Source organism: Enhydra lutris, unplaced genomic scaffold (genome assembly GCF_002288905.1).
Source record: "Enhydra lutris kenyoni isolate GAN:26980312 unplaced genomic scaffold, ASM228890v2 scaffoldscaffold1, whole genome shotgun sequence".
Classification (NCBI taxonomy): Eukaryota; Metazoa; Chordata; class Mammalia; order Carnivora; family Mustelidae; genus Enhydra; species Enhydra lutris.
Genome location: NW_019154085.1, coordinates 15,157,165 through 15,182,954, shown reverse-complemented (window position 1 = coordinate 15,182,954; position 25,790 = coordinate 15,157,165). Strand labels below are relative to the sequence as shown.

Here is a 25,790-nt window from a genome sequence, read left to right as displayed (position 1 = left end):
GAAGTAGAATCAAGTTTCTTCTGCATGACTCCAAAGGAATAAGATTTCACCAAAAGGTAGTAGCCACAGCAGACTGGTTCATGAGGGAACGGGTTGTCCCCTAATATTAAAGATACACAGGCTTAGTGGCCTGTGGGCAAAAATACAGAAAAACACAGTAAGTTGATACACCATGTCCACAATAGTCAGAGAGTCTAATATTTGCTCTTATCCTCTCTGGGGAAGAAGCAAAAATAATGACTACATGTGGTATTAAATATGTGCCAGATTAACTTTTTATGGATGCATGATGCAACTGGAAGATGACTACAGTATCTAGATCGACCTGTCCAAGCCCTAGCCTCCCCACCACGGGTTTGGTATGAGAGCTGAGTACAACAGTGTAACTGCAGAGCACAAAACAGCTTCAAAAATATCCCTTCTCTTTCACTATACCACTTACAGACTGTTCATGAACACTCGATTTTCATTATTTGGTATTCACAGAGCAAGGGTATCGGGTTAAATAAGAAGGAAATACCGTTCACCACAATATTATTCTTAAAAGCAAATAATCACCAACACAATCAAAGATTCTGCTCAGAAAAATTAAGTTCTACGCTTTACACAGAAACCATGTACTGATTTTAAAAAAAAACTGGATGACACAGCATTAGCAAACCTTGTAGTCATTCTTCTATTCATTCAACAAATAGTATTTAACACCTATTATGTGCTAGTAGTTTGTAATTAAAGGCTTTTCCCCTGTAACTGAAAATTTTAATTGGATATATTCTACAGAATGAAAAAGAAAATCTAACCTGGATTCTGGCTATAAAAAGGTCCTCCATTCATCTGATTCTGAAGGCTTGTCTGTGAAGTTATGGAAGGAGGGCGTCTATAGGGCAATGAGCCCCCTATTGTTGGGGGAGTATGGCGAGAGGCGGGTCTGTTCATGCTATAGAACTGAACCGGATGACCTGGAAAAGAGAGCATAAATCTGTCATTAAAAGATAATTACCTCAGGCAATGAAATGCTTTTGGCACACTGCCTGAATCTTAATAAGATTATTAAAAATTACAATATTTAGTTAATTTAATTGCTATCTGTTAAACATCATGCAAGGTCAGAGTTATTGGTCAGCTAACATATCAAAGTGCAAAAGCAGGAAACTCTCTCTGTAAAATAAATAAATACTTAAAAAAAAAACTTAACAAGAATGACATTTGGGACAGCAAAAGAAAAAAAATGTTTCACACAGTCTTATTCAAAATAATAAGAGCAGTAAATTTAAGGTGGCAAAGCAGTCAGTTTAAAGGAAAACAAAGTATTTCAGCAATCAAGTGACATAATTCCAAATCAAATACATCTTTATTCAATCAAAAATCTCCATCTCCAACACTAGATTATTTTGTCTTTTTTTTTTTTAAAGATTTTATTTATTTACTTGTCAGAGAGAGAGAGAAAGGGAGGGAGAACACAAGCAGGCAGAGAGGCAGGCAGAGGCAGAGAGAGAAGCAGGCTCCCCACTGAACAAGGAGCCCGATGTAAGACTCGATCCCAGGACCCTGGGATCATGACCTGAGCCGAAGGCAGCGGCTTAACCAACTGAGCCACCCAGGCGTCCCGATTATTTTGTCTTAAAATTAGAGCTTAAGAAATTTATAATTAAGAAAAAAGCTAAGGTAAAAAAAGGGAATCAAAATGTATCTTATTTGTAATACCATCTCTAAACCTATAATATTAGCAATTTCACTCAGTTTTGCTGAGTACTTAAACAGCTAATGCCAACTAAAGACATTTTTTCTTTATCTACCCAATTCCCTAATGCAATCCAGTTCCTAAATTTTATCTTGACTCCACTTCCACTTAAAATCATTCAACTGAAGGCCTACTCTTACAGACAGATCAGACAGAGTACTGGAGCACCCTTAAAAGACCACTCCAACCGGAAAGAAAGGAGGGGAAGAGAGAAAAGGGGAAGGGGAGGAGCAGAAGGCAGAGAGGAAGAACCAGGGGAGGAGAGGAGAGATGAAGGGAAGAGGAAAGAGGAGGAGAAAGTGCAGGGAGGAAGAAAGGGAGGAGGAAAGGAGAAAAGAAAGAAAAACACTTCTGGCAATTTTTTATCTTATCTATGACAGTACAAAGGGTTTACATGAGCAAAATTGGTCTTCAGGAACTCTGTAACTTTATCCAACTTGGATTCATGTGCATTCATATAAAGAATATTATAAAAGGACTCAAGATCTTCTATATCATTTAATTTTACATATGATAGCATCAAAACCTAAAAATCAATTCTGTTGTATAAAAAATCTGGAGTATTCAAGCTTTTACATAATCTACTGTCACGTCTCTGCAACAATGATAAAAAATGTAAAAATATATAAATGATTGTTTAAAAGGTACATTTTGTCATTTGAATCACCAGATAGAATACATTATTGGCATTTTCATAATCAATCTGTAACAAACTAATACAAACCTACTATCTTCAAGTTAAAAACATCTGATAATTAAACCATTATGAGTTTTATATAGTTAGATCCAGTCTAAAATCTCACATAAGTCCTCAGTAATTCAAAGACAAACATTAAAGACTCTCTATTCATTCCATTAATAAGGCATTTACTTTGCTTTGGGTTAAAAAAGCAAACAAAACTATAGTTTAATTAACACAGACCTAACTATCCCGCTAATGTTCTCTCTCGCTCTCTCCCTCTCAAATAAGTAAATAAATAAAATCTTTTAAAAAAATTATTTAAAAAGTTCTAGGAAAAAAAAAAAACAAAACAGAACAAAATCTTTGACCTTGTGTAAGGTAACAAGTTTGAAGGTATGACACTGAAAGCACAATCCATAAAAGAAACAGACTCAATCAAAATGAAGAACTCTCCTTCTAAAAGATATCATTAAGAGAATAAAAAGATAAGTCACAAATGGAAGAAAATATTTCCAAATCGTATAACCAATAAGGACTTACATTCAGCAATAAAGGAATTTGGTAAAACAATCCAATTCAAAAGGTATGTGGAGGGGAACAAAACAAAGAGACATTTCATCAAAGAAGATGAACAGATGGCAAAGAAGCACACGAAAAGAGGTTCTACATCATTAGTCATTAGGGGAATGGAAAAATCAAAGAAACTATTATATACCTATTAGAATGGCTAAAGTTAAAAAAAACAAAAACAAAAAAGCAAACCGACAACAGCAAGTGCTAACAAGTGCGCAGAGCAACAGAGACCACCCCCTGCGGTGGGGTAAGGCTGTTCGCCCCTTTGGGACACAGCCCACAGCCTCTCCTAAAATCACTCACTCACCACACAACCCAGCAAGCCTACTCCCTAGGTGTTTACCCAAACGAACTGAAAACCTACACTCACACAAAGTCTGCGTGTGTACGCTAGTCAATTTTATTCATAATAACCCAAAATGGAAATGATCCCAATGTCCCTCCGCGGGGAAGGGCTCAACAAGCTGTGGCGCCCCCACGTGACAGAACACGAGCCTGTAATAAAAAGGGAGCAAAACAAGGAACCGTGAAACAACCTGAATGAATCTCAAATGCGCCAGCGCCAAAAAGCCAGACCCAAAAGACCATTTGCTTCTGTTTATGTGATATTCTTACAAAGGCAAAACTTTAGAGACAAAAAACAAAACCAAAAAAGCCACATCAAAGGGCCCGCCGGGGTAGGAGGGAGCAGGAGGAACGGACTACATAGAACAGAGGAGATCTGCAGGTGATGGGACTATTCTACAGCTTTTTTTTTTTTTAAGTCTATATGATCTTAGAATATTTAATACATTATGCATCTCCTGTTTAGATTGTCTAGATTTTCTTCAAGCTAGGTGGGCTGCAGTTGTATCACTGTATACGTTTGTCACAAACATACATGTGAAAAGGGGTGAATTTTACTGTATGTAAATCATACCTTAAGAAGAAAAGAAAAAAGTACTTGGTAAGTTGAAGACTGTATAAAAGAGATTATACTGATATAAATTATTAAGGCATTTACACCTTTCTTTTTGTTAAGAAAAACTATACTTACCCACTCATATAACAAATGTTTATTCAGTGCAGACTACAAAGCAGTACCTATTAAATTATGATTTTATTACTCAAATGTTGACTCCTAGGTGGAAGTGATTTGTTCCTTCTGGGCCTACAACCAACTTCAAGCTGTAATTTTTACTCCACTGGTGCCGGAGCATAACAGAATTCCCATATTTAACTAGACAGTCTGGCCTAACAGAGATGTGCGTAGATCAAAGACTAGCCCACGCTTACATTTACATGGAGAGCTTTTCTTAAAAAGTTCTATTATAGAAGCTATCCCATGAAACACCATCCAAAAATCCATTTTAGCCAGAACTGTCTTTTAACACATTTAAACATCTGGTTATAGCAGCAGAGCTAAATATATATTCTATGAAGTATTTAACAAGCTAAGATAATGTGTGTCCAAACACATACATTTTTATAATAGATGAAGAATTTGTTTGCTAATCAGCATCACTATTAACTGTGCAAATATATTTTGTAGCAAATGAACCTTTTTCCCCTTCCCCATCAAGACAGATTTTAGGGGGCACCTGGGCGGCTCAGTCATTAAGCGTCTGCCTTCAGCTCAGGTCATGATCCCAGGGTCCTAGGATTGAGCCCCTCATCAGGCTCCCTGCTCAGTGGGAAGCCTGCTTCTCCCTCTCCCACTCCCCCTGCTTGTGTTCCCTTTCTCCCTCTCTGTCAAATACATAAAATCTTTACCAAAAAAAAAAAAAAAAAGATTTTAGGTTGCAGTTTTAAAACACTAAAACACCATTCAACCTTAAGTAACACGTACATAAACCTGAAATTCTTAAAAAGTCCATTGTCTATGTGTTTCCAGTGCTGTCTGACAGACTTACAGAAACTTCCCAACTGTTACATCAAACGTTTCCTATAAAATTGTATCTTAGAATTATTTCCATAGACTTTTCTCTAGTTAAAGACTTAATCTGTAACAGTACTTCTCACAACTTCTCAAAACTGTACAGAAGATCACTCCGTACTAAATTCACAAATCTCCAGAAAATGAAATTCAAGCAATTAAAAAAATGTGTATTTGTGTTACTCTACACATGAAAAATGTATGTGAACTTTACCCTGATTTCCTCAGGAAATTCTACTCTTTGGTCACATGCCATTTTCTAGTCAGTCCATTAATCTTCAGAGTTTACACACACACACACACACACACACACACACACACACAGCACAAACAAAAGTCATAAAGCCGGAGTTCCAGGAAGAAGAGCCGGATGCCTGGATGTGCCTGCCCAGGAACAAGCCATACTCACCTGTCGGGGGAGTGGAAGAAACAACAGGGGGAGTTGGAGAAGTGAAGCCATCAGCAAGGGTCTGAGACCCCCCAGCAGCAGCCTCTGGGGCGGTGGAGGAAGGGACAGTAGCAGGAACAAGAGGGGCAGGGGCGGATGCAGAAGTAGCAGGAAGGGGAGGAGGACCAGCAGAGCCAGCAGGGGCTGAGGGAAAGAGGAGTGAGAGGCGGCATTAATGAGGCAGACCTAGTAGGCAGGATTAGAAAAGGCATTAGAGAACCTAATGTTAAATATTCAGTGCTTAACACTAACCCAAGAATAGAAGGGAATGGTTAAAAAAAAAAAGAATGAAGCTTATACTAAATGATTATTAGGTTTGCAGCAGATAATTCAAAATGCTCAGGGTAATGTACAGATTTTTTAATTCATTAAAAACAGCATTCTATTTTACCTGAAAGCTACTACTCTGGAAGAAAGATGTTCCCTTTATAATTTTTAGCATAGTATTTTGTAAATAGTATATAAAACTAAACATAATACATTAGGAAACAGTATTCCATTTTGACATATTCCAGACAAAAACATCTTATTAGGTTAAAAAAAATTTTTAGAAAAACATAAATCTTTTCATCATTTTTAAAAAGATATTATCCATTTGGTATCAGGGTGAGTAAGTTAAATACAAAAAAATTCTATCCCTAGGTCTTCTGTGTCATGCTTTTAAAACTAAAGTTTAGCTCTGATGTCTTCACATTAAACAAGGACATTTTTATGTTCCAGGGAAAAAAAAGGGGGTGGCATTTCAAAGAGTATTAAGTTCCAAAAGTGCAGTAAATTTAACTCCCAAAACTTCTTCTGTATTTGTCCACTCTGTTGTTACCAACGTGATTCGCACACTGTGTCCAAGCACGTGCAATGTCGTAACACCAGCTGGCATCAAACATATAAGGTAACAGGTACCCAGGGGTACATGAAACCTCAAAGCACCAACTGAGCCACTGCACCAAAGACACAAAGCCAAATAACAGAGAAGTCTGTGAGCATAAACTCAGAAATCGCTTGGTTAAAAATAACAAATGCTTAAAGCTTTCCCAACATTTATGGAGTCCTAAAGGGGAAAAAAATCCAGATTCTGAAGAAAACCCACTGTAATTAAACCAGAAGTTGAATTCAAATTCAAAAAAGACAAAGATGAGGCACCATTCATGTGTTACCTGGAAAGACACTGGGAGGAGAGGGAGTGGGAACAGCGATGGGAACCCCCACGCTCCCGCTTCCGCTGTTCTCCCGACTGCTGCTCCGACTGCTCGGGTGGCTTCCTCCACTACTCCCACTGCTGCTGAAGAAAGGAGAGCCACCGAACATGAGCATTTATATACACTAAGATGCCACCAGCATGTCCCAAAATTTTCTGAGATGAACACAGCTAAATAAAGATGATTCAAAAAACCCTCCACTTTGTGTATTAATTCGAGCAAAGCAGGAAAAACACTGAGTTCAAGAAACTTGTTCTGACCACCTTTTAATAAGCATCTATGACGGAAACGGAAATTGAGAAAGAAGGAAGGCTTCTGTAGAAATACAAGAGGTAAGTGATAGGGCTCAACACATGAAAACCGTATTAGTTTTACTCTCTGAAGAAAATTGTTTTATAATAAAAACACAGCTTTCCTGAACAGGTTGATTCTGTTTGTAATGACATCTTGATGTACCATCCTGTATTACTGTTTTGTTATGTATAGTTTTTCATCTGTAAAGTGCCACCAAAAAACAACTTGCAATTTCCCACGTCTGGTCCAAAACTTTTTTTCAGGCCAAATGTAACTATTAATTTTGTAGAGAAGTTTTTATTTTAAGATGTCTGGTTTTTTCCTGGTTTTTGTTGTTGTTGTTGTTTTGTTTTTTTGTTTGTTTGTTTTTTCCATTTCCTGACCTCAAAGCTGCATCAGAACATGAGGAGAGAGAGGTGGATTCAGATGAGGTTTGGGGCAGTAGAGTGAGGAAAAGAACTTAGTGCTTGGAAAATGAGAGAGATTTAACTGAAGTAATCTAAACAAATTATGGTACTATGACCATCACATTTGCACTGAGGTAGAGAAAATACCTGTAAGTTCGATTTCTTTGATTCACAGAAGCTGTCCTCACAGGGCTCTGCTGCGAGGGAGCCATATTACGGGTTGGGCTAGGTACGTAATCATTTGGTACCACTGGAGGACGCACTGGCTCCAGTGTGCGATAGGGGGAGTGCCGCCTACAAAAAGAAGAGCGTATGTATCGTGTGATTAGCAAATTTCGGCACAATAAATTCAGAATTGCCAGTAGTGAAATACAATTTGTATTCAGAGACAGGAAAATGTTTTAACATAACCCCGCTACCGATTTCAGTCTTGAGTATCACTTCTCTGCCATGAGGGTTCTGATGACTATTGCTGTTCTTCAGTCCCAAACCTCATTTCCCTGAACTGATGCAATTTTGTTTGCTCATTCTCAGAGAGCACAAAGATTCTCCCACCAAGTAAGTCAGTGCTTCCCAAACTCTCTTCTCCTTTTTTTTTGGCGGGGGGAGGGAGAGTTCAAATTATTTTAGTACCATGTCAAAGGTTCCCAACTGCACTGCATGAATGCACTAATTATCTTCCTCACCCCTCTCTCCCTAACCAAAGATACTCAAAGATCAGATAAATCAATCCATAACTGGGCTCCACAACCCCCGCACTGATGATCAATAACAACTATAACAAGTTACTTCCCTTTCTATATAGTAAATACACAGAAACTAAACTATATCCATACACAGAAATACACCAAGTTAATCTCATCTCCTTCCGTTCTCACCTCACCTCCTCCTATTTTCACCTTGCTCTCTGTTACCTCTTATCTTCCTCAGAGGTCAACATTTTAAAAGGAGAGAAAAAGAAAAGACCATCTAAGTCTTTCTACCTTATTTGGACTGTAAAGCACAAAAAGGCCTGGATTTTATTGAAACATTCCCTTCTTCTTCTCAAAATTTCCTTTAAAAGGAAGAGAATGAGGAAAGTAAGCAAAGCAGAGTCTGATCGGAAATACGATGCACCATGGCACATTAGTGATTACTAAGTTAGTTCCCATCCCTAAGTTTCTGAATTCTTTATGACAATGAAAAAACTGACATGAAACAGCATTTTGCAGATAAGATTCTGGTTTCTAAAAGAATCAAAACTGGAATTTCAAGAAGTGAAAATTAAAAAGCTTTCTTTTCCTGAAATGATGTTGCTCGCTCATAAAATTCTCAATAATTCACTCCCCGCAAAATCCCAGGGTTCCTTTAAATACAGCTCTCCTGGGCTACTCAAGTTATGGTTCATTGATTTTGATTCATTATGGTTCACTGATCACTTTGCACTCACCCTGTTCACTCCAGCCTGCTCACTCCTCAAAATCTTGCATAATTACATGTATACATTAATAATTAAATATAAGTAAAGGGCAATAAATGAGATACTGGGTCCAAGGAAGAAAAAAGGAATGTCAGGAACTTGGATTTAAAATACTAAAAAGTTTAGGCATCTCTGAAATTATAATTTAAAAAAAAAAAAAAAAAACCTAAGACAGGAAACTGATTATTTCCAAACAACTGATTTCTAGACAATTTTCCCAGACAATAAAAATGTTCTGTTTCAATGGAAGAAAAAACCTTTGCTGACTGAGAACAATACAGTGAAGGCAATGATAAAAAACAAAGTAAAAAATTAGGGGCAAAAGAACAAAATATGATGGCTAGGCAAAGACTATGCAAAAAAGCCAGGTTGTGACTATCAACTGGCTTGTGGTGTTCAGCAACTCTGGTCTCCAAGATCCTGCAGAACCCTTGCTAATACACAAGGGAAACAAATTCTGGTATATGAATAAATCTCCAAAATTTGAGAGCAACACGAAGTTTTATTTTACTAGAGATGACAGTGGGTTACCCTGCGAACAATCTTGACTTAAAACCTAACAAAATCTGAAAAAGAAAAAAAAAACAAAAAACACCTAACAAAAGCTATTAGGCACTACAAATGATAAAAATGTAGACGTTCCATAGGAAAATAAATACTTCCTCTTCATCTCTCTACCCTTGCCTCTCACAGTTACACCCTATCATCTCATCAACATTCTACCCTGAAGTTTAAATCTTATTTGATCTACTAATTTTCTCTCTAATCTTAAGCAGAATTTGTTTTGCTGATCCCAAATAAAATGATCTTATTTCTAGCTGGAATTCATTTTTATTCTTTTATTTCCCACTGTCCTAACTGTAACTCCTCTTCCAGAATTATCCTCCTTTACATTTTAACTCATCTTTGTACTGTCCTGACCCATGGTGCTTAATTAGGTTTTCTGTCATTTTCTTTCCCTTTTTTTTCTTTTTCTTTTTCTTTTTTTTTCTTTTTCTTTTTTTTTTTTTTTTGGTGAGGGGGCCAAAAACAACATCTCCAATTAAAAAAATTTTAAGAATATATCATAAAGCCAATGGTTGTCAAAGCATTTTGTCTTTGTCTTATACATTTTTTAAAAATCCAATTTGTGGTACAATGACTCTGAAAAGTTGATAGAGGACAAATATTACCCCCTTTTACAGATGAAAAAACTGAATTGCAAAGAGGCTGACTATGCAAGACAGAAGAGCAGGAGCAGAGCTGGACCAGTCTTAGTCATCCGGCTTCTGGGATATATTATGTCCATCTGATCACAAATCTCCATGATAAAATTTTTTTAAGATTGATTTATTTAAGTAATCGCTATACCCATCGTGGGGCTGGAAATCCCAACCCTGAGATCAAGAGCTGCATGCTCTTCTGCTGGAGCCAGCCAGACACGCCAGTAAATCAAATTTTTATACTATGATGCTACAGAAGAAAAATGTTAGAAGCTTTTACATTAATTGGCCATTTCTGCCCGAAGTTAAATCCAGAGCTCACTTCTGCTGGACTAAATTAAGCTTGATATTCTCATATCAACACAAGATATACGGAATTTTGTAAATCCACATGGTGTTTTTCACAAGAACAGTCTAAGTATTCTTTTGTGAAATGAATATGAAACAACTCTAAAATGTTTCAGAAATTAGAGTGCAATTTATAATAAACCATGAACTTGGGCTAGGATTTTACCTCAAATTCAAAATTCAGTAGAAAAATAACTTTTAAACAAAATCTTTTTAAAGTATAAACATGCTTCCCAGAAAAAGGGAAAGTTAAACACAAAAAAGTTAATGTTAGGAAGAAAATGTTCTTGTTTCAAATATTAAAAAATAGTTTAAATATATGTAGTGTTTGGTTTTCAACAACACTACATGAAATGGTTTTCAATTATTATTTAGTTACATACTTACCCAAGTGTCCCCTTCCCTGACATAGGGGGACTGGGGGGTTTCTGAGTTGGAGGTGTCGTACGCGGCAGCCCACCCATCTTCATATTCTGGGTACTCACCTAAAAAAATTTTGAGGAACAATCAAAACTTGTACATAGTGAAACAAAGTGTCACTTGTGGGAAATAACGTTATGCTATTTAACAAAGGAGGGTAAGGTTTAAAGAGGAAAAAAAATTAGAGGCCATGCATTTCATATGCAATTTCTACTCTACTATTATTCTACAGTTGTACTCAAAGGACTCTTCCTAACATGAGATTTTCAAATGATTGTAAACTTATATGCAAAGACTGTATTTGCCATTAGGCCATCACACCAACAGATCACTGGTTAGATTACTTGATACTATATTTAATTGAAATTCAATAGGATAACTATAAGAACTTTAGTTCTAATAAAGAGAAACTCAAAAACGATGGCTTTAAATAACTCTTTTTAGATAGCAAGTATATTATTAAAAAAATACATGTTTCCCAATAAAATATGCACTACAGTTTTGATCCCTTGTAACTAGAGAATATAAAATAATTAAAAGGTATAATATGCTGAAAAAATTTTCAGTTTTTAAAATAGTGGATCAGTCTTACAATTCAGATTTCTTTAATTGGTTCTCTTATGAAGGAATCACCCACCTGAAAACTGCCCAAAGTTAAGGCACGCTCCTAAACCTCTGAACTAGAAAGTTAGGGCTGAGATATCTCATTCAATTATAAGCAATACAGGGGTCACAGACAATGCCCTAGTTCCACTGGGAATTAGACCCACTCAGATCCAAAATAAAGATTCTGGGAAAGATGTAACAGAGTCCTAAGTCAGAGCTGGGCCATGACTCCTCACTATTCTATATCTAACTGAAAATGCAAGGGTAGGAGACTAGTGTCATCTGGGAAAAACTGATGCCACCGAAGAAGTAGATCAGCACTTACACCCAAAGCTCTAGAAATCGGCATGTCTTAAAGCGGTAATAGAAGTCATTCACAAATACAGTCTCAACCTGTTTGAAATTACCAATGGGTCAGAGTAAGTGTTCAACAGATAGATTCATACCTCACCCTATTTCAAGCCCCTAATATTCTGGATTGTCAAATACTTAAAAAAAAAAAAATCTTTTCTAATAAGAATATGTCTGGAGTATTCAAGTTATACTTATAAAATGAAACTGTAAGACACTACACCACTGAAATCAGGATACATTTATAATTGTATTTCAAAATATAAATTTTAAAACTCATAACTGTATGCAGAGTATTAAGGCTGTCACAATTAATTCTGGCTTAAATGCAATTTGTAAAACTCCTAAAAGACTAGTTGTTATCTGAATAGACAAGAAATAATGTATCAAGAAACAAACTCTTCAAATGAATAGCCCAGTGAACAAGTTGTGTGTGATGTTAAAACAATCTTTAATGACAAATGATACCTTTGAGATGTCAATATTTTTAAGGTGAAACATTCATCTATAATCCTTTTGTTACTTTTAAACAAATACAAACAAACCGGTTATTAAGTAAGAATAAAGATTAACTTATCCTTGTTCTTCCCCTCATTAATAAGCAGAGGGTATGCTAATCATATCTTAAAATGAAAATGCCAGAAAATTTTTGAAAAAAATCAGTCCACATTTGGGGAAAATTTTAGGAGTAATATGACAAAAAACCAGTAGCTTTTCAAACTGTAATCTTCATTTATGATACCAGAAGATTTTTTATAGTATAACCAAAGTCCTTTAAGCTCAACCTTAAACAACATAAAACCCAAAGTTACTTTAAGTGACGAGGGAGAAGTAGGTGAGCCACACTAAACTACATCAATTTGCTAGAAACGGGAAGGAAAAGGAGCAGGGACAGAAAAAGTAAAAGAGAATTTTATTCTATACATGGAATAGCTAAAATACTTGAAAATAGCTTTCCAACTTTGATTCAAGGTTTTGGTATCTAAAGTGTTTTTATTTAAATTGCAGTATCTTCTAATCAATTAAAAAATATAAACATTCTATAGTTAAAATCTGATGGACAGTTCCATAAACAAAACTTGACACATTTTATGATCTGTAGGGTCATCAAATGACTGTATCTGCTTGGTTAATGGGGTTTGGATACGTAACTTAAATCACTGAAGAGACAAAAAAGGCCCTGCCGAGTGTCCAAAAAACTGTAATTCTATACATCACTGATACTGTACTCTTATATTAAGCTAAAAGAATTTTTCAATATTTCTTCAAGGTGGTCTTCCTTTGTGGAAAATGCTCCCATGCTAAGTAAAACAATGGCTCTGCTCTGCAGAATATAAACACGGGGGGCACCTAGGTGGCACAGTTGGTTGAGCACCCACTCCTGATTTCAGCTCAGGTCATGACCTCTCAGGGTTGTGGGCCTGTGGGACTCTGTGCTCAGTGGGGAGTCTGCTTCTCTCTCCCCCAACCCGTCCCTTTCCTTCTGTTCCCACTCGCACTTGTGCGCTCTCTCAAATAAAGAAAGAAAGAAATATTTAAAGAAATATAAATGCTGCTGCCGTCTAATGTAAGGAGAAGGGGAACGAACAGGAGTAACGGCCGGATAAAACTTAATTTATCACAGGTGGGCTCTGTGTTGTAATTTTAAAAAGTATATTTCAAAAATAAAATCATTTGATAAAAATTTACTGGAGAGCGATCCCGGTTCTAAACACTATTCTGAGGGAAGTTTGTGGGGAGACAACATCTCACAAGCAGCAAAACACAGACTAAATTGTGTGTACGGTGAAGGGGACCTCCAGGGAGAGAGATCAAAAGACAGACAAAAAGAAAGAGAACAGACCATCAACTCGGGACAAAGAAAGCAAAGCAAAACTGTACCCACTTTATAACAGCAATTCCACATGAAACTTTAAAACAAATTGTAAACATAAACAGAACTATCGCTTGGCATATAAACATGTAGTTAATGGTCCTGAAGCATGGGGATTGCTCATTATACTTTTCAAGTTTTATTTGGGAATCAGAATGCAGTTTGGTGGCTGACTTCAACAATTACTCAATTACGTGGGTATTTTTTAATTCCATAAAGGGGAAAGTCATCACTGAAAGCTAAGTAAAGCAGGTATTAAGTACAAGGAGGAAGAGTAGGAAACATTCCCCTTTTTTTTCCTACCAAAAAAAAAAAAAAACCTCAAAGCAGAAGAAATATTTCATTTAAGTGATGAGGCTCTAATACTTTGCAACTGGACTGTGACTAAGGAATGCAGATAAAACTGGAGGAAGAGAAGTTCTTTATGTTCAAAGAATGGTCCTCTTTCCCAGGCTTTGGAGAGCTCTACAACTAGCAACAAGCATCAGGCCCATTCTCATGCCTTAATATTTTTTCTATAATGCTCCTACCTTTCCTGCTCTATGCCTTTTTGGGACATTCAGTATCTCCTTGAATCTTGATACGTCATAATATAATGTTCACTATAAACCGCAGCGCTCTCCGGGGCCCTGAGCACTTCAGTGTTTTTGTCAAGTGGGCTCGCCAGTATCTCTAGTGCACAAAGGACATCACTTCTGCTATGAAGAAATCCCCCCTCACATAGGTCCTGCTGTGACAGAATAGCGGCAGACTCATTCTAAAATGATATCTGAAGTATATCCCTCATTTATCAACCACTTATCACCTACCAGACTACGAGGGACAAGGGTAAGGAATATGAAAACTAAGGGGGACATTTGGCGCTGGGGGCAGGGGGAGGTGGAATGGGACACAAAGGCCCATAAAATGATGCCTCTGCTTTTAAGGATTTTAAAGTACTTTGGAATAAAATAGGATTCCTATGTTTTAAACAAAAAGGAATGTCTATAAATTATCTAGAAATCTCTAAAAAAGAAATATCAATATGAGAAGGAAAAACTACAGAAAGGTTCAGAGAAAAGTTTAAGCTGGACTGTTTAAAAAAAAAAAAAAAAAGGTTTTAAATATACACAGAGGGGGTGCCTGGGTGGCTCAGTGGGTTAAGCCTTCACTTTCGACTCAGGTCATGATCTCAGGATCCTGGGATCGAGTCCCGCATCGGGTTCTCTGCTCAGCAGGGAGCCTGCTTCCCCTCTCTCTGCCTGCCTCTCTGCCTACTTGTGATCTCTCTCTCTGTCAAATAAATAAAATCTTTAAATAAATACATAAGAAAATAAATACACAGAGAGAAGAGGAGTACTACAGATAGCTGTATCTGGATGTGGAATAGTGAGGATGGGCAGAAGCTGTGGTCAAGCACTTCTGGGCCCTTCATTCACTGTCCAATATTATTCCCCACAGTCTCACCCAATACATAATTTTTTGTCTTCCTATAGATCTCTATCCTTCTCCTCAGAGTAGATACATGTTCCTACTTCAATTCCCAGGGCTAGCAAGAAAAGGACTAGGAGTGGGGCACCTGGGTGGCTCAGTGGGCTAAGGCCTCTGCCTTCAGCTCAGATCATGATCCCAGGGTCCTGGGATTGAGCCCCGCATCTCGTGATCTCTGCTCCGCAGGGAGTCCGCTTCCTCCTCTCTCTCTGCCTGCCTCTCTGCCTACTTGTGATCTCTGTCAAATAAATAAGTTCAACTTATTTAAAAAAAAAAAAAAAAGAAAGAAAGAAAGAAAGAAAAAAGAAAAGGACTAGGAGATCCTTCGAAGGAAATCAAAGCTATAATTAGGAGTTTGACCATAGCGTGTTCTCACAGTGGTTCATGGTCCTCTTCATCTGAAATTTATGTTTTTTTTTTTCTTTAGTTGACTGTGGAGAACATGCTATATAAAATGTTAAAAATTCAACTTTTAGTATGGAGAATTCTTCTGAGTCAAATCCCATGTGTCTGGCCTCAAAGTGTGATCTTTGTTTAGAGTCTGTCTGAAAAGGATCAGAAGTCTGACAGCAACAAGAGCAAACACAGAGTTCATGAAGAACTGAGGAAATCAAAGTAGCAGATAATTCTACCAACAAACATCAGGGGACCTTTAGAGCACTTGATATAATCCACAGGTCTCCAAGATCAGATGGAAACCACTTAAACCACTAAACCACTGCAGCCCCTTCCAACTGTAACATTTTCTCTTTAATTCTATTTTCTACCTTAATGTATTAAATTATTCCATTAATCACCCTTCCAAAACCACTCCATTTTTTAATACCAGAATAAAAAGAGAAATGATTTGTTATACACTGAACATCTTTTTCACTCTACTTTGTTTTGGTTCACCTAAAGTTATTAACCATGTGCTTGCTACAAGTTAACAGAGAAGACAGACATTCACAAAGCAGAGAGAAAGAAAAGACAGAGCACGGGTGCATTCTAGCTTCCAGGATGAATTCAGGGTACTCTTTTCACCGGGCAACTCTACCCAGATATTGCAGAAACACCTACATAAAGCCACAGTACTCAGGAGTGAAGCCTTATGGTTGGTACAAACAGCAAAGACTTGAAGGAGTCTTATACAAGTGTGATATTTCCTTTCTTTCTAGGGGCTTCTCTCATTTCCTACTCATTTTGATCTATCTCCCGGATGGAACAGATTCTGAATCCAGGAAGGTCAAGAAGGAATCATAGTTGGGCTTGGAGGAAATGAGCATGGCAGAGTAGGATAAGCAAGCTGGTCTAAACTTAAGAGTGGAAAAGAACTGGTCCATTTCTGTGTTTTTCCTTCAGGTAATCTTTCTGTGCACTTTTATCACTTTGGAAAAAAACACATCAATAGCTAAAATTTAAATACAATATTTACAGGAAAAGAGCTAAGGTAGTCACACACTGCTTTGGGTTAGTTCTTTGTATATAATCCAGAAGGAGTATCCTCACAAATTCCACATGCCCCACTCACCAAGACTAAGGGCGTGGACCCAACATTTACTCAGTAACACAAGAAGTTTATTTGCTTGACCCCTCTAGTCTCATCTCTCTACCAGGATCTGTTAAAATGTCTGAGGCCATGGCTGGTACTAGTAGCTAATGATTCAGATCCTGTTATCGTCTTGTTATCACTTTCTTTGAAGTCTTTGTCTTTGAAGACAAGGCAAATAACAGGGTTTTGAAAGAAAATGTATTTGAAAAGAAGTTATAAAGTTTAGCTAAGAAAAATAAGAACAAAAAGGAAATACATGCTAAATTTGATGAAAATAATTTTAGTAACATTCTATTTAAATGCTTCTTGAATACACTTGAATGTCTTTTACCATTAATTCTCCAAAATACTAAAATGTGAAAAAACAAACAAACCCTAAAGTGTTACTAAAATAAATATTTCTAATTCTTAATGTGTATTTTGTTAAACACTCGTGAACTTTTGATGTTTTGAGATAATTAATGCTCAGCTAGTAAAACTCTTAAAGTGAGTTTATATTGAAATATATATCTTATATAGCAATTTGAAAAAGAGAAACTAATTTTGCTTCTTGCAGAATACATGATACTGCAACTTAAAAAAAAACCCATAACACTGAATATTTTCCACTTCTCAATTTCTTTACATTGACTAAGAGTCAAGAGATAATGACATACTGGCCACAAGGTGTATAGTAAAGCACACCATTTATAGAATAAAAAGGCTATTACACAGGGGGAGGGTTAAATAAAGCACATTAGTTGGCCCTCCAATCCGTAACACAGGTTTTACATTTACAAAAGTCCACCTAATTTTACTTATAATGACATTTTATGATAGGGTAACATATTTTAGTTCCACAAAATATATTAACATTGCAAAATAAGCATTTATTCAAAAATATTTACTGAGCACCTAATGTCTGCATCAGGTACTGTTTTAGGCACACAAGACCGGGTGGTGAACAAAACAGACAAAAAAAAAATCTGCCCTCACAGAACATGAAGACACACCACAAAGCTGCATGACAAAAATTTTTAAAAATTAAGAGGATTTGTTGATTTTAGAAGGCCAAGTGCCAAATATCTCTTCACTCCCCGTATGTAATATTCTACATAAGAACAAAGAATGGAAATCCAGCCCTGGAATCTCTTACCTTAAATCTAAGCAACCACTTAATGCATAAATGGAGCAAATAAAAGAGGTAAGGAAAAAAAGCATTGAAAGGTTAGTTGGAACTTCAGGATGTGAAGAGAAAGGAAAAAAACAAAGAAAAAACAAGTTAAGCATTCAGCATTAAAAAATAATGTTTCAGTAGATCATAGAAAGAGTGGTCAAAGCAGAATGTGTCATGAACAGGAGGGTTTTTTGATGAAATTATATGACATTGTTTTATTCAAAAACTTTATTAAAGATTTCTTCAAATTCGTGACCCGTAAACACTGAAAGTCCAAATAATAAAAAAGAGTACAGAGTCCCAAAAGAATAACATTTTACTTGAATTAAGTAAGAACTGGAGTGGGAAGGAAATCATGTGTTTATTATGCAAGCAGACAAGCACAAATATGATGCTTTACGTTCTAAGTGCCTATTGCGATCAGGTTCTGGCATTACCCTAAGATTTTCTATCAGCAGTTATTAGCCTTGAATAAATCTCAAATTATAAAATTTTAAATATTTTATAAAATTAAATATCAAACTCCAAATAATGCTTATATCAAAATTCTAAGAAAAAGACTTTTCTAAATTCACATTGTATGTTTTCTTTTACCTAGATCTACATTAAATTTACATTTAACCGATTTGTAGCCATAACAGTATGGTATTTTTTCAGTTTCAATTTGCTTTTGTAGACATAAATCAACTGTATAAACCATACAGTTTCACACGTATGTAAATATGTATTCAAAGTCACATTTGATAAGTCAATGCCTTTCAAATCACTGGTTAAGATGAAAGCTTTAAGTAACTTAATACTTAGTGGAAGCTCCAAATAGTTACTTAAGTATAAATACCAATTTAAATGAAATTTATATGCACCTCAGCTTTGATCATGGCAGTATACAGCAGACACTCCAAAACATTTTAAAAAATAGTCTATATATATAATGGCTGCATATTCAAAAGCAGTGGAAATATTAATTCACATGTTACTTTCATCTACACTATTCTCACCCAAAATACTTAGGTAAAATTATTTTAGAAAGATTCAAACTACATGGTTGTTTATACATGTTCCTTCTGAACACTAATGCCAAAGCTTTGCTGATAAATGTTTGAGATAAGGTACTTTAAGAACATGCTGAGGAAATTTTTAATTAGTCATATTAAATCATTAAAGATTAGAAAAATTATGCCATACTTATTTGCCCGATCTATATAAGGTAGTCTCATAACCGATTAAGTAAATGCAATTTATTTAAAGATGACTACTTAAAACTTGAAAACACAGCACTAAGAAGAAGCAAGAAAGATAAAATAGTTATAGTAGTAAGGAATCTTCAGAACCACAACTGGGCCAAAACTTGGGCTTCTAAGAAAGAAAAGACAAAAGCTTAATTTTCTAAAGAGTTAGTTCCATTATGGGCTACTGTTTTTAAAAGGTTGACAAAAATTATACTTACCTTTACTCCATGTCCAATATCATCTAGAATTGTATAGTCAATAGGTTTTCTAATATAACGAACTGGTCGTTCAAGATTGGCCGGAGCAATAATTTTATGTGTCCTTGAAGTGTTTTTATTGGTAGTCAAAATACCGATCTCTCTTCTTGCAACTTTCTCTTTATGAATATCAACAGTCTGCAAAACATAATATAAACACAACACAAAAATGTATAGCTCTATTACTCAGAAAAATAAAAATATAAATCCTCAGAGATTTAACATCATTATTCATATACTTAAACTCCACTGCTCAATTTTGTCCTTTTGGGACCTATTGGCTTTCTCCATTCTCATGCTAAAGCAAGGGTAGCAAATCACGGCTGGCAGACCCAATCCGGCCCACAACCTGTTTCTTTACAACCTGAAGTTTTTGTTTGGTTTGGTTTTAACAACCCAGGAGTAGTGTTTACATGTTTTAGTGGTTTTTAAAAGTCAGAAAAAGATAATGTCATAACATGAAAATTATACAGAATTCAAATTTCTGTCCCCATAAATAAAATTTTATTGGTCCATAGCTATTCTACTTGCATACATATTTTCACAGTACAGAGGCAGAGATGAGAAGTTAAAACAAAGACTGCATGGCCTGCAAAGCCTAAAATATTTATTAGCTGGGCCTTGACAGAAAAAGTATGCCAACCCTTGGGTTAAAGCATGCTAACTTTTCCCCAAACTCCATTAATATTTAAACTAACATAATGATTAAGAAAGCCCCAAGTATTAATTTGGTTACATTTTAAAATGACCTATTAGTATAATTTCCATTGGTGTTCAAATGCTTTTTAATTTACCAAAATTAAGAGGCTTAAAATATACATACAATGTTAACAGTCATCTTTTTACCAAAACAAACCAAAACACTTAAGTTTGCTTAGATTTTAGCATGACAAATATTTATAAAATATTTCATTAATTCATCCTATTTATTAAATGTTCACATAGGATAAATGTGGTTTTTTACTTAGTCTTCTATTTGCTAATAGATGGTGACTTTCTGCACAAACACAGATAATTAATACACTTAAACAGCATTTTTTCAAACAGCAGGTTGTAATTTAGTGGAATATGAAGAGCAATGATTTTAAATAAAAAAGAACAGAAATACTAGACTGTATATACATATATTATTTTTTCCTGAAACATTTATTTATGTACATAACTATATATAGAGATATACAGATATACAGAATACATACAGAAATTGTGTATTGGATGCAATGTAAAATATATTTTTTACTGTGCGTTGCAGTCAAAAAAGTTGGAAAAAACCTCATTAAAATTGTTCACATCTCTCACACCACTCCTGGCTCAAGCAGCAATTAACAGACATTACTTCCTCCCTGGCCCTACTTCACTTTCCCCTGTCCTAAAATAGAACCCGGTAATAAACATAGAAATGAAAAGATGATAACCATTATGACAGTATTAACTATCACTTTAAGAAATCTGAAAACAGGGGCGCCTGGGTGGCTCAGGAGGTTAAGCATCTGCCTTTGGCTCAGGTCATGATCTCAGGGTCCTGGGATGGAGTCCCACATTGGGCTCTCTGCTAGGTAGGTGGGGAGTCTGCTTCTCCCTTTCACTCTCTCTCTGTGCTCTCTCAAATGAACAAATAAAATCTTAAAAAAAAAAAAAAAAAGAAAGACATCTGAAAGCTGGGCACCTGGGTGGCTCAGGAGCTTAAGCGTCTGCCTTAGTCTCAGGTCATGATCCCAGGGTCCTAGGGTCGAGTCCCACATCGGAGTCCCTGCTCAGTGGAGAGCCTACTTTTTCCTTTGCCTGCCATTCCCCTGCTTGTGCTCTCTCTCTGACAAATAAATAAATAAAATTAAAAAAAAAAAAAAAAAAAGAAAAGAAAAGAAACCATAAGAATGCAAACCCAACTGTCCAGAGTAGAATTCTAAGTTTACTGCAAATTGAACCTTCAATTTCAAATTTTTGTGGTGAAAATATTAACAAATTTCCGGAGAATAAAAATGGGAAAGCGACTTTCCATATCTACATTAATACACAATTACATTTTATACTAAGCACATATTTTTTAACTGTTTGAAAAAACTGAGACTTTTTTTAAAAAAGCACTGAAAACATCTCATCATGCCTGGGGCCTAGAGACACTTACATACTACTTCTGTGTTCACTTTATATACACACAAACACACATCCAAAACCCACAGATCACTACACTAAGGATAAAACAAAAACCAATATAGCAAAGGAAAAGATCTCAGAACTATAAACCTAATCTGGGCTCTTCCAGCTTCCTGGGAGGGAAGGCAAAGTGCAAACAATGATTTTCAAGAAAATACATCCCTTCATCAGGAAGGATAATTTTCCCAGTACTAAACTTTAAAAAGAATTGGCTGGAGGAATTCTGAAGAGAAAAATGTTGCTTCTTATATTAATTCTAAGTAAAAACTGAAGGCATGTTTAAAACATAATTCTTGACAGCATACATATCCATGGAAAATCAAAAGAATTTAGTTTGGTTATATAATATTCCTAACTGTCTACTCTAAAATAATTCCTACATCTTAGAAAACGAGAGCAGCTTAACAGCGATACTCTTAACATTTTGATAATTTTGTTGTTGTGGGAGGCTGTCCTGAGTATTGCGTGATGTGAACAAGTACCCCAGCAGACCTGCAGCACTCCCCGGAACCAAGCTCTGAGAACCAAAACTGTCTGACATTGCCAAATGTCCCCGTGGGGTAAAACTCCCTGCTCGAGAACCAGTGATGTAGAGGAAAGACAAATTCACTTGTCCTTACATTATGCGCTCTCAAATATCAATTGTTTCCAAACTTGTTACAAGAGCTGACTTGAGAGATTAATGTCTCTAGTGTCTGGCTACGTATAGATATTCGGTTTCATTCGTTTTTTTAAAAACATCTACATAATAAAAGTAATAAATGGTTAAGATAACCAAAGAGCATAATTTGTATTCTGGCCATCTTACTAGCACACTAGGCTGAACTGTAGGAGTTCTTGTGAACAAAATCAAATATATATTCAGAAAATAGCTACGGTTTTATTTGGAGTCTGAATAACAGAGAACAACAAATCTAATCCATAAGGAAGGAGCAGAAAGTTTGGTCCATAACATTCTGAAATTTTCAGGAATCACCTACTTCAAATTTTTCAAAGCTTTCTCTTGGGGAAAATCGTTTTCAAATTAGAGTAACAGAATGAACACTCCTCTCTCTATATCCAGCTACCATCCAGCTTCAGCACTCATGAACTCCCAGCCAACTACAAGTATTAAAAGAATTTTTGTAAAGCTCCTATGATGTTTTTAATTTAAAATATGGCTTCTCTGTTTTTCCTAAATCAAATTCATAGCTTTCACTAATCACCACTGCATTTGCCTTCATAATATTCTTTGACATTACAAAACTAGAATGCATTAAAGTTAAATTTTGAAAGAACTAGTTCAACATTGATATTTAGGAAGAATTTTAATAGTAAGAAAAAAGTATTCCAAATTTGTCCTGGATTTCTGAAATAACTAGTTACATGACAATAAATTTATTCTTACTTAGCAGAGATCTCAGTAACAGCTCTTACCTGTAGCAAGTAAAATATGTGTTTAACACACAAAGATGACCAAAACTAATGCAAGTACACTTCTAATAAACACTATTGTTTTTTGCTACCTGTTAACCAAAAACACACCAAGTAATATCACTGCAACTGTGTGGACTATTCTTACTGAAAGATCCTTATTAATGTGTGTCTCTATCCTCCTCATTCCAACTGCCGGGTCTGATTTCACATGTTGCGGGCCTCCCCATGACATCTCAGCTCTGCAGTGCTAAACCCAAGGCCTCGAAAACACCTCTTATCACCTTGAGATAGTCATACTGGCTCCCAGCTCCCTTGTAAGCCTGAGACCCATTCTCACATCTCCTTCATGGATCCAAACACATACAGGCCACAACAGATATCGAGAAGGTACTCTATCAAGTACTTTGTTTTAGGATTATCCATGCGCTGTTGTGTCCCATTAACACAGATAATTGAGAGGTGACTGTAATGCACAAGTACCTCAGACCACAGACCATCAGTGTAGGAAAACATCTGCAAACAGCTACAGTGGATTAACTCAACTAAGTTGAGTGTTTTCAAATGTTTCCATTTTTTATTAGTAAGTTACTGTTTCAAATAAGTAATTATTTAAATGACAAATATGCTTTAAATTATTCATGTCCCATAAAACAAATTAGTTACTACTAAATGGTAATTTTCAGTTATTCATTTTTTTAATAAAATGATATAAACTATACATAAGAAGTTAATTTAAGGGGCGCCTCGGTGGCTCAGTGGGTTAAAGCCTCTGCCTTCGGCCCGGGTCATGATCCCAGGGTTCTAGGATCGAGCCCCGCATCAGGCTCTCTGCTCAGCAGGGAGCCTGCTTCCTCCTCTCTCTCTGCCTGCCTCTCTGCCTGCTTGTGATCTCTCCCTGTCAAATAAATAAATAAAATCTTAAAAAAAAAAAAAGAAGTTAATTTAAGAACTGTATAAATCCTATTTTTTATGCATAATTACATACTGAGAAACTTTAGTACAATTTCCTTAATTTAAAATTGAATTTTGGGGGGCGCCTGGGTGGCTCAGTGGGTTAAAGCCTCTGCCTTCAGCTCGGGTCATGGTCGTCCCAGGGTCCTGGGATCGAGCCCCACGTGGGGCTCTCTGCTCAGCGGGGAGCCTGCTTCCTCCTCTCTCTCTCTGCCTGCCTCTCTGCCTACTTGTGATCTCTATCTGTCAAATAAATAAATAAAATCTTTTAAAAAAAAAAATTGAATTTTGGGGGTGCCTGGGTGGCTCAGTGGGTTAAAGCCTCTGCCTTCGGCTCAGGCCCTGATCCCAGGACCACACTGGACTCTCTCAGTGGGGAGCCTGCTTCCCCCTCTCTCTCTCTGCCTACTTGTGATCTCTGTCAAATAAATAAAATCTTTAAAAAAAATAAAAATAAAAATAATAAAAATAAAAGTAAAAAAAAATAAATCTTTAAAAAAAAATCTGCCATTCTTGGGGCAGCTGGCTGGCTCACTCAGTGGAGCATGATCTCAGGATTGTAAGTGCAACCCCTACAATGGGTGTAAGGGATTACTTAAAAATTAAAATAATAATAATAAAAATAATAAAATTGCCATCCTTAAAATACCTAAGGTAGTCCACATCAAGAACCTATCCTAATACTTCTGATGGTGAGTGTGGTATAAATTAGTATACTACTTAATGCTATATTATCCATTTACTACAAAAAACGTCTGACACTAAATAGTTGTATTCTATCCTGTTTGATATTTAGAGAAGGAGTTATTACTCTGTTGTGTTGAAAACAAAACAACTATGTATGTTCCTAACACATCTTCAGGATACATAATTGGTAGAGTCAATGGAATTCCTATCCTCAGATTCTAATTCAGAATAATTTAGGAAATAATTGTTACATCAGAGTAATAGAAGGTTGAGGTCAGTGGGGCACAGATTGAGGTACACAGCAAAGTTGGCAGAACATTAAGAAAAAAAAACAAAAATTCATTTGTGAGAATCTCAAAAGAAAAAAGAATTCAAAATGGAAGATAGCTCAGAAATCATCTAACCAGTCCTACCATTTTACAGATGAGAAAACTGAAGTTCAAGTTGGTCAAATGTCAGGCAAGTCAGCAGAAGAACCAAAATAAAAACTCGATCCCTGACCCTCCCCATTCCCAAACCTATGGAGAAAAGAGCTAGTTCACAGGAGGCTACAAAGTAAGAAAGTTCTCACCCAGGAGACAGGAAAAAGATACTACACTAAGGAAAGAAATCAAATACCTCAGAGATCTGTTATCTCCTAGTTGTCAACCAGCCTACCAAGACAACCCTTACAGAATAACTCTTGACCAATCAATCCAATAAACATGTAATCTTGTCTTTGACCTGACAGAACCTCCCTTTCTTTGCTTCTCTCCAAATTCTCAAAACCTAATATTTTTGCTCAAATTAAAAAAAAAAAAAAAAAATCTAGTCTCAAGATATTTGTAAGAATTTCCTGGCTCCCTCTAAAAACATAATATTTTTAATAAAGCATAAGAATAATAAAAAATGTAAGTATCAAACATTTGGGAAAAAAACAGTATTTTAAAACAAGGGCTTGCAAGCTATAGCTTACAAGTCAAATCTGCCCTGACTGCTTTTTTATCACCAGCTAAAAATAGTTTTCTACATTTTTAAATAGTTGTTTAAAAACATACACACAGGGCACCTGGGCGGTGCAGTTGTTAAGCCGCTGCCTTCGGTTCAGGTCATGATCCCAGGGTCCTGGGATCGAGCCCCGAATTAGGCTCCCTGCTTGGCAGGAGGCCTGCTTCTCCCTCTCCCACTCCCCATCCTTGTGTTCCCACTCTCGCGGTCTCTGTCAAATAAATAAATAAAATCTTTAAAAAAAAAATACAGAGAGAATATGAGACTGATACCACATATCTGGCCCACAAAACCTGAAATATTGACTTCACAGAAAAAGCTTGCCAATCCTTGTACTTAGAGTATTTACTGAGTATTTGCTTTGTAAACAGAAAACGTTTCCTCATAATATAAAATAATTTTTCAGTTCAAATTCATTTGACTTTTTTAAAAAGATT

The 25,790-nt window shown here is 36.1% G+C and overlaps 1 protein-coding gene across 6 annotated transcripts in view; it reads right to left on the bottom strand.

Moving 5' to 3' along the window:
- LOC111159996 (abl interactor 2) overlaps positions 1 to 25,790 on the bottom strand; it is a 112,024-nt gene that overhangs the window by 16,688 nt on the left and 69,546 nt on the right. For 2 of the 6 annotated variants that reach the window (XM_022522935.1, XM_022523010.1), the window contains exons 3-7: positions 19,120 to 19,296; positions 10,653 to 10,750; positions 7,404 to 7,550; positions 6,514 to 6,638; positions 801 to 959 (exon numbers count right to left, since the gene is read on the bottom strand). In XM_022522935.1, the coding sequence (XP_022378643.1) occupies positions 801 to 959; positions 6,514 to 6,638; positions 7,404 to 7,550; positions 10,653 to 10,750; positions 19,120 to 19,296 (706 nt within the window). Of the gene's footprint in view, positions 1 to 800; positions 960 to 5,320; positions 5,504 to 6,513; positions 6,639 to 7,403; positions 7,551 to 10,652; positions 10,751 to 17,651; positions 17,670 to 18,794; positions 18,798 to 19,119; positions 19,297 to 24,064; positions 24,073 to 25,790 lie in introns of all 6 variants that reach the window. The other 4 variants (XM_022522856.1, XM_022522776.1, XM_022523097.1 and 1 more) reach the window with 4 other exon arrangements.